We start from the raw sequence: 9,697 nt of genomic DNA on the forward strand, positions 1-9,697 counted from the left end.
GATTTTCGCGCGTGGGCACCGGCACGCTTTGAAGACTCGCGTCTGTGCGCTTCCTCCTTACATCTTCGCGCGTTCTTTTCGCGTTAGCCAACTGCGATTCGCACGTCCGACTAGCGTGAAGTTTCGTCATCGCGTTAAAATAATTCATTAAACAAAAATGTCTTGAGTTTGAAATTACTTCAGTACTATCGTGTTTAATATTAAATAAACATATATAAAGGTAAAAAGTTTTTTTTTAGAAGGCAAGAAAAAAAAGGGTTTAAAGTAGGAAAAATTTAAATTAAGGAGCTATCTAAAATTTTTAACACAACTTTTAAATATCTTTCTTCAAATTTTATTTGTATTTATACATTCGTTATCCAATTTATCTTAAAAGAGTCGTACACAAACTATCAATCGCTGTTTACAACATCCTATGATACTATATTGTAATGTGATAAAGTATCTTGCAATTGACTCGTACCGTGAGTGCATACAATTCAGATGTTATTTCCAATAACTTCTTCAGTGAATCAGTAAAAACAGCTGATCGAAATGTGATAAGCATAATTTGCGTTACACAATTTAAATATTTTGTATACATTCATTGTTATCTTACCTATGCTTGCCGTGGGAAGAAAATGATTTTATAAAGAAGTTTCACCTGTCGCGCTTACCAAAAACTGTCACTGAAAGAGTTCGCAAAGAGCAATGTTGATTATAGTATGAAATCGAAATAAAACGACCATTTTAAATTTGTGAGCGACTGAGATTCGATCGATTTCTTCTTTAAGTAATCACAGCATTATTATATTCGCGATCTCACAAAGCATTTTGATGTAGCACATTAAGAATGATCATTTGCAACTGTAATAAATTAAACGTTAATACGAATACTTTTTTTAGCATTACGCAAATAAAAACTATATCACATAACGTAAAGGACTACTTTGCGTAAGTAGGTACATAGGTGTATATATATATGTGTATGTGTATGTATATAGAAATCTCTGATGAACAGATACTTTTGAAATCGTTGATCCATTGGTCAAATCTTAATTCATTGTCTACCAAATCGTCATTTATAAATGTATGTCGTATCAAAGTCCGTCATCTTCTAGATTTCCATTCATAATTCTACCGGCTAACTATTACATGATGGGAGTTTTTCACGCTGATTAAGAGAAATCGAAAGAGGAAACTGAAAACTGGTTTCGTTAAGTTTTCAGTCTTAATGCTATCACTCTGTACAAGTATAAATAAATATTCACGTGAGCACGCACACACAGGACATGTATAAGATACATAAGTACGTACAATAATAAGTATGTACAATATTTGATGTATTAATGCGGAAGTTCACAATTGTAGTAGACTATGTTCATTTCAACTAACTTTGGGAGAACCAACTTGAAAGTATCGAATAACAAACAGTCAAAGGATCTTCAATGATTTCAATCGAATTACCCTGAACATGATATTTTATGATATTATAAAACTACATCACTTAGTCTAATGTTAAGAATTATATACAACACATCTCGAATATTTTTACTCAAATCAGTCGAGGATGAAAGCAAATTGAACAAACACGAATATTTATAATTGTTCCCCAACTTAAATAAAGTTATGTAAAGTAAATAATTAATAATGGCACAAACTTGAAACTATGCTCAATGATACCCGAATAACTTTAATTCAAACTAGAAATAAAGAATTGTGGGAGAAGTCCACTTTGACTGTGAAATTATTGTATATAATGTGTATAATATATATATATGTACCTACATCTATAACCTAATTACTAAATCTCACTAAATATATTGGTTCGTAATGAAAATCACAACATTGCTTTATTGTTACAGACAAGGATAATGATTTACCATTTCCATGATAGTCATTAAAAAACGATAATCAATCATACTATAAATATTTAGAATTAACATTAAAAGATAATAACCCTCAATTCTGAAAATCAAGAGTGTATAATCCTTGCCAGTAACGTGTCCTTACAATGATGAAATCCTGCGAATCGATATCCGAAAAGTCTACTAAAACACAATATGGAAATTCGATATTACGATAATTAAAATTTAACAGCAATAGCATTACAAAAATGTAGTTTGTACACATAACTTTTTATGTACAATGAAAATACATACATACAACAATTTAACATTTAATCTTTATGTTTTTGTACAAATAAACCTCCTTCGATAAAAAGCAGTATTTATATGAAATTTTCTGCAATTTCTTGTAATTTCTAAAAAAAATTAAGTTATGTAATTAATATAGGATGAACACTATAGATTTATGAAAATTATGAAAATTTAAGATATGTACTGATTTGAATTATCTATTACTGGCATTCAGTTGCATACGTAAACTGAAAGAAATACACGTAAAAAAATTTTTTTTAACAATTTTCTTCTAATTTGAGCGTATATTTTTACGCGTAATAACAATCTCTTGAAATAATACAGTCAAAACCTGTCTTAAATATTATTAACATAAAAAATAAAAACTTTTAAGGCTTTCTTCACGCTCGTTATTTTTTTATACTATAACAATTATTGTACTATTTATAACAATAAAAAAATATTTACTATTCAATACAGATTAATCAACGAATAAAACTAAAGATATATTAAAATAGAAATTTTTATACACAATAATTTTATACACAATCTCTATTAAAGTTAATATAAAGATATGACATCAATATAAAAAACATTATAAATACTGCCGACAATTCCTACATATTTTATAAAAGTACCCTTTTCATATTATTTAATGCTAACACATATTTCAAAATTTAAATTTACAAGTAAAATTCTATGATAAAGCATGCACAACAAAATTTTGTTGTGAAAACAGTATTTAAAGAACTGAAATACTTTGGTGCTTCTTTATGTATGCAAATGAAAGCTAACATAAAAGAAGATCTGAGTAAAGTTAATTTTATAGCAAAATATTCCTCTGAAAATTTACAAAGTACGATTACAGCAAATATGCAAAGGGTTTATTATAGCATCTCTCTGATGTTTTACTTTACATTTTAAGGGATACTTGATAATATTGATATACATCATACGAATTTTGAATAATTTATAATATGGTTTTTGTAATTTGTTTAATCAAGCAAGTAGCAACATATATATTATTAGTGTGCATACTTCTCAATATTATAATTTACATGAATCTAAATTATAGATACAATCTCATATATTTCAAATGCTTTGAAAAAGTTGTAAGACATAATTGAATTAGGAAAATGATTGTAACTTTTTTATTTTGGCAAACTGTTATTCATGATTGCAAAAATTAGCACTTTAAGCACATGCAGTAATTTATTATTACTTAATATTGTACAATCATTTTCTGTGCCAACTTTAATCCATAAAAATGAACCACTCTAAAGGCTATAAACAGAAGCAATTAAACTGAATTATGAATTGGTTTGACTAGATTAAAAAAAATGGGAAAACAAGAAGAAAAAACGATTAAGTTTTCATTCAAAGAAGATTCCACTTATGTCAAATATCTAATAATATATATATAATATACAATATATTAATTAATAATATATAATATATTTGCCAATCTTTCTCCTATTCATCCTATTAATAGCCAACAAACATAAAAAAATAAGACACTGTTTGGGATTTACCATTTTAAAACATCACAAGTTTGCTGCAAAAGCAATTAAAATAATGAATAATAAGAAAAAGTATAACTTAACTTCGTAAATATTTGCATTACATTTAAAACAAAGTACTTCATTGGTAGTTTCATCTATAATTTTTCTATTCTTCAATAATATTAATTTTTATAATTGGATGTTTAATAATTATCTTTTTCCAGTAAATAATGACTCTATAATTAGATATTTATCATATGTTAAAAGAATTACAAAACTAAAAGCAATTTAAAACAACAATAAAATTTTGTAATATTAAATCTTTAAATGTTTAAATACATATATTTTAAAATAAACTTTTCGTGAAACAATAAAATTTTATGCAACTTTTTTAAAGCACGAAAATCTTTTTTTAATATCTATAGTAAACCTTAGAACTTTAAAAGCTTCGGAAACATAATTTCATTTATACATTATAAAAATTGGAAGAAGCATTTACATTTATATGGTTAAATCACTATAACTGATGTCTCTAAGATTTAAAAGTACTCTATTGACTCTAAACTTAGCAGTTGTTGTTTCCTCTTTATAAGTTTGTCAGATTACCTACAACATTGTATAATTAACATCATCTTTGTGTATAAGTTATTGTGTCTCAGAAAGGAATTATTAACTACGCTAAGTACTATACATAACGTAATTTTTTGACCATTAAAAACAAATTAAAAATTATATAAGTACTTAAAAGATTTGAACATATTTAAGTGTTTACAATGTTTCAAAAGTATACACTGTTATTTGTGATTCTTACAGCTTGTTACGCATAATAACACACAATGCAGCAATTTCCACCATTCCGTTCAATTACTCTAATTACAAATACGCATATTTATAAATTTACGAAGTATTAAACAACTTTATCATATAAGAGCTTCGTATTATTAAAGCTCACTTATTGTAAATAGTCATATTAAGAAAAAATGAAATATTTTGTAATATCCCTTCTGAAATTATTCATGCCTATCAAGCTGTTTATGACTGTTACCAACATATTATTTTTTTACGATATTACAGAATAACAAATTAATTAGTAACCATAGTGTATCTATTCGCTTTTAAATTCTTATTCCCTTTTACTTATAATTTTGTACGTTATTATATAAAAAAAACTCTATGTATTGTACTTTTCATAATTGTTTCGGAAATTTTAATTTTATGAAGAAAATGTTCTGGGCCTACGTAAGAAAAACGTCGTGAAAGAAGGTCAAGATTCGTATATTAATCTCTGATAATGTGGAAATATCTCCCATGTTGGAAGATGTAAACCAAATTCTAAGGCCACCAAAACAGCAAATTCTGATGTAATTAAATCCTTGCGGTTTAGACGAAATACACTTTCAATTCTCTGTAAATCGCATAAAACTTTAATCCAAAAGTATTCCCCATGTAATATTGATTCACATAATAATATAATATATTGATATCATATGTTTACATATGAAATAAATACCTCTATTAATGATTTAAGGACATCACCCTTAACATCATTCAATTTTGCTGCAAGAAGCAAACATGCACCAGCACATAATTTCCGCGTTTGTTTCGTAACAACATTTCGAAGAATAAGTTTTTCAAAGTATACATAAGCCATTGCTACTGTTAGGAGATCAATACCATATTCCATTTTTGCTATTTTCCTCATTTCTCGTTTTAAGCTATAGGTATATATCATTGTAATATATAAATAAATATCGCATAAAAAGTACTACATACTTATAGATAATGTCATATTTTTTAATACTAACCTTCTTAATTTACTCAAGGTAAGTTGTATATGCGGAAATTTTTCTTTAAATTTGTCATTCAATTCTTTTTTTAAGTCAGATGGTCTTACATAATCGATAACTGATGCCTATATAAAAAATAAGTAGTTACAAAAAAATATATTATTGTACATTATATCACAAGCTTATAAAATATGTATATATACCATGTATGATGTAAATGTAAGCAGTGTTCTATGTTTTCCAGCTATGAGTTCCGGATCATCCAACAAATTAGGATTGTATTGTAATGATTGCTCATCCCAATCATAAGCTATAATTACAAAGAGAAATATTTCATTATCATATATTATTTTGTTTACTACTTCAAATGATTTATACACTATACCTTTAGAATCAGCATTAAAAGATAGTGGTGGAGATTCGGGCGTTAAATGCTGAGTACGATATGTAGCTGTATCATATGATAGACACCTGGAAAAGGTTTCAATGTACAAAGCACAGCATGGAAAAGTAACAAGCACGTGTAATTTGTTATAACCTTCAAATATTTTATACATAATACGGCATAATAAATCTAAGAATAACTAATAAAAATTAATTAACATATATGCGTTAAAAATGATTATATGTATATAAATGAACATATAAATGTACATATAAATGAAAATGTACATGATATGTATATTAATGATGATACGCAAATATTTTATCTATTCACCAATTCTAAAATGAAAGTTTCTATTTTTATTAAAGATATAATATTCACACAAAAGTAATTACTTTTCATTAACAATAGCAATACAAATTCAATTATCACTCAAATAAAGATTTTTTTTCTATATGTATAATAAACATATTTTTTTATTTGAAACTAATCATACAAATCCTGTATTATAATACATGTGCTATGTATTTAGTGTTGAAAAAGATATACATAGTTATATACTAATAAGAATTGTCTATGCCAAATTAATTAACAATATAAATTATAATTCATATTTTCTACTGTATACAATTGTAATATAAATCTTTTTTTTAGTACAATATGCTTATATGTTTTACCATTTAGAGTGATCCACATTCCATGTAATAGTTTTTGTCCTGCAAAATATGGTTGAAAAGTTTCATTACAAGAAAAAAAAAATTGTGCAATGCATATTCTGTGAGAATATATAAGTGAAATATGGAAGATGAATGAAAATATGTGAAACAGGAAATATATAAAAATACTATATTATATGGAAAATTTTTTCAAAATTATGTAATATAATATTACAAAATATTTGTACTTACGAAATGGGGATAAAATACTAGACAAAAGTGGAAATATATTAAGTAATTACACAAAATAAATACCTTGAAACTACAGGATGTTTGTTAGGTATAAGTTCTATTGCCTCATTATCACTAAAATGTAACTTTTTGTCCTTTTGAAACTGTCTAGATGGGACAAGCAACTGCCCATAAGATATTTCCTAAAAATATTCAAAATTTAAGGAATTTAAAGTTCATTGCATATAGAAGGTGATCTTGTTAGTTAACAAAAGCAGTGTTGCAAATCAGACTGTGAATGACATTCTCCAATATCAGCTTCTTATAACAGATCATATAAAACAATATAATATTATCACTATAATAACAATGCTTTTGAATTAACTAGTAAAAGAGTCACCCTGTATTATTTAATTAAATACCTGGCCATCTTTAGCACGCTCTATTCCCAATAAACCAAAAGGGTCAATATTATCATTAATTGCTGATAATGGTCTCTGTGAAGATATATTTTTTCTTCGTCCTGTGTCTTTACGCAATTCAGACCTACAAAAAGAAAAAATCTATAGTTATACTATACTACAAGAAATATTATGTATTTTAAATATAGCATTATTCAATTTTTATTATATTTATCTTACCAACTAGATCTTTGTCCTTTATTATATGGAAGAGCAGAAAATATTAGAAATGGCACACGTTTATTAGAAACCAAAACCAATCTATCATCTCCAAACTTATAACCATTTACAGGTCGTTGCATTAAACGCAATTCTCTTGTAACTTCTGGTATTATGCCACTATTTGCAGAACCAGATTGTATATTATTTGATGTCTTTGATTTTGATTTTGAGGATTGTGGTTTTGAACGTAAAGAACCAATACTTTCATTGGAACTGTTATATTGATGCTTTATATCTTCCGAAAGAGTTGATGTTTGATGAGTTATACGCTTTTTATATTGTAAAGAACCAACTCGCCTTTCAGGTAAAGAATATTCACTGCCAGTTGTGCCAGTACTAAGAAACAGAAATAAATACCTTATATTTTCTATTCCTAATAATATATGAATATTGCACAAAATGTTATTACTGAATGAATATTACATGGAATATAGATTTTATTAGTTCTAAATCTATCATCTAATGTACATAAATGTTAATTTTATATGTAGAGAAAATTATAATAATTTTAAATAAACTACAACATTGAACATTTGGTACTTTGACTTTATACTATTGGAGTCATATCACTCCAATATATAACTTATTTAATATTATTTTGAAAAATAAGGCAAATACTAGTTAAATGTGCTGCTCTCTCTATATATCCTTATGTTGTATCTTTTACATTCTTCTTATCTTTTTCTTATCTTTAATGAATATATTTCCTACTTGTTTTATAAAATCAATAAAATCAATACTGATATAGATTACTACTAATGTACAAAACATTAAAAATGATAAAAATGAAAGACATGTTAAGTATATTACAAAATATATAACACATTGAATATAGAATATTAACTATAATAATTGTAAGAAATAGCTATGTAATAAAAAGAAGATTATTTTGATAAAAGCATTGTATATTACATAACTTTTAATAGAATTCTAATTTGTTATTTAAAATTTATTCTTTAATTGCATACATATAGATAATAATCATAAATATTGAAAATTATAATAATTATAAATTTTATTAGAAATGAATAATTATATCAATTATTATTCTAGTTATATAAAACAATTTATTCAATTCAATAAGGGTATATAATAAAATCAACAATTTAATTATTTATATGTAAGAAAGTTTATGTAATATTTATGAACATCTCTAAGTAGTATTTATCTTACTTTTTATCTCATAAAGAACATCAAAACAACTGAAGGAAATCTTTATAATATAAACAATCGATGATTTAGTTTCTGTAAATACACACACCTCACATATACAAACTGCGAAATTACAAAAAATCAAGCCTAAAGCTAATATCTTTGGTAAGGTGGAACAGAGTATAGGTTACATTTAAAGGAATTCAAACAATTGTTTACCGTTCTCTGAATGAACTATGAAATCCAGTAGAGAGCTGTGGATAATTTCTTTCTTGTTCTAAGAAAACAGCCACTGCTGCCTTCGCAGGAGTCAGTACCCCGTCAGAATTTGAACTAAATGAATTGTGTTCACCACTTTTTGGCACTAATTGCGGAGAGCTTGTTTGCTTTGCAGATGAGGATATTAAATGCTCTTCTGTAGAGTCATCGACAACTTCTTCAGTAGAAACAGTCAAATCAGCCTGACGAACTTCAACCTGATGAGCCTGACTATCACTTAGGGTACGTGTATGAGCAACACTATTCCGCGATAGAACAGCTAATTTGGTATCGCGGTGGCTGCCATCGAGAGAAATATTCGAAAGAAATGTTAGGGCGGCCAACCTTCTGCGTGAATGATTCTTTTTTAAGGCTGCTGCCATTCCACGGTTGACCGTATCGATAGACCGGTATTACCGAGTACCAACGTAAACGACCAGGAAAGAGACGGACACTCGACAAGGATTCTTTTGTCAAACGAGGACAACTACTAGGATCACAATTCATTATCACCGCTCGTACACTTAGTCCTGACATTTTCCATTAATGTGCTCACACAGCGCACGTAGATACGTGAACCGGTGTCACTCATCATCGTACTGATTCCTCTCATAAGATTAAAAAACAAATCCTGCTACCAATAAAACAATCTTCCTTCCTACTACGCAACACTGCAACCCATTCCCTTGTCGGCCGAGTATAGTACCCTCTACTTTCTTCTGCGACTGCGCATTTTCTCACATGTGTTAATATCGAAATATATTAACGAATTTTCTAGAAACGTTACGCTTTTCTTTAACAAGGTTTTTCTTTTTTCTCTTCTTCTTTAAAGAGAAACAAAAAATTATTGTTGTCATACATTTTATGAATTTTATAAAACTTCATCATGCACATTATCTTAGGAGGTTAATCACTAGGCTGCCTCT

The 9,697-nt window shown here is 27.2% G+C and overlaps 1 protein-coding gene across 3 annotated transcripts; it reads right to left on the reverse strand.

Moving 5' to 3' along the window:
- Nucleotides 1–1,813: 1,813 nt before the first annotated feature.
- LOC126868469 (CDK5 and ABL1 enzyme substrate 2) lies at nucleotides 1,814–9,471 on the reverse strand. Of its 3 annotated transcripts, none has more exons than XM_050623958.1 (10): nucleotides 8,733–9,471; nucleotides 7,320–7,697; nucleotides 7,101–7,224; nucleotides 6,763–6,881; nucleotides 6,469–6,507; nucleotides 5,792–5,877; nucleotides 5,610–5,716; nucleotides 5,425–5,531; nucleotides 5,130–5,334; nucleotides 1,814–5,041 (listed from the first exon to the last, which is right to left on the reverse strand). In XM_050623958.1, the coding sequence occupies exons 1-10, from the start codon at nucleotides 9,152–9,154 to the stop codon at nucleotides 5,000–5,002; spliced, it is 1,629 nt and encodes a 542-aa protein (XP_050479915.1). In that variant the 5' UTR covers nucleotides 9,155–9,471; the 3' UTR covers nucleotides 1,814–4,999. The 3 variants fall into 3 exon arrangements, with proteins under 3 accessions (XP_050479915.1, XP_050479913.1, XP_050479914.1); XM_050623956.1 differs by having other exon boundaries at nucleotides 1,814–5,024; nucleotides 8,733–9,470; XM_050623957.1 differs by lacking the exon at nucleotides 6,469–6,507 and having other exon boundaries at nucleotides 1,814–5,024; nucleotides 8,733–9,468.
- Nucleotides 9,472–9,697: the final 226 nt, after the last annotated feature.

This window comes from Bombus huntii, chromosome 8, assembly GCF_024542735.1.
Source record: "Bombus huntii isolate Logan2020A chromosome 8, iyBomHunt1.1, whole genome shotgun sequence".
NCBI lineage: Eukaryota > Metazoa > Arthropoda > Insecta > Hymenoptera > Apidae > Bombus > Bombus huntii.

Bases quoted from the DNA above. Each gene is read 5' to 3' on its own strand.
- LOC126868469 (XM_050623956.1), bottom strand. From the start codon at position 9,154: ATGGCAGCAGCCTTAAAAAAGAATCATTCACGCAGAAGGTTGGCCGCC. The intron at 6,508-6,762 runs GTATTTATTTTG...CATATTTTGCAG, and splicing joins AAACATCCTGTAGTTTCAAG to GACAAAAACTATTACATGGA. The intron at 5,335-5,424 runs GTTAGTATTAAA...ATATACCTATAG, and splicing joins ACCTTGAGTAAATTAAGAAG to CTTAAAACGAGAAATGAGGA.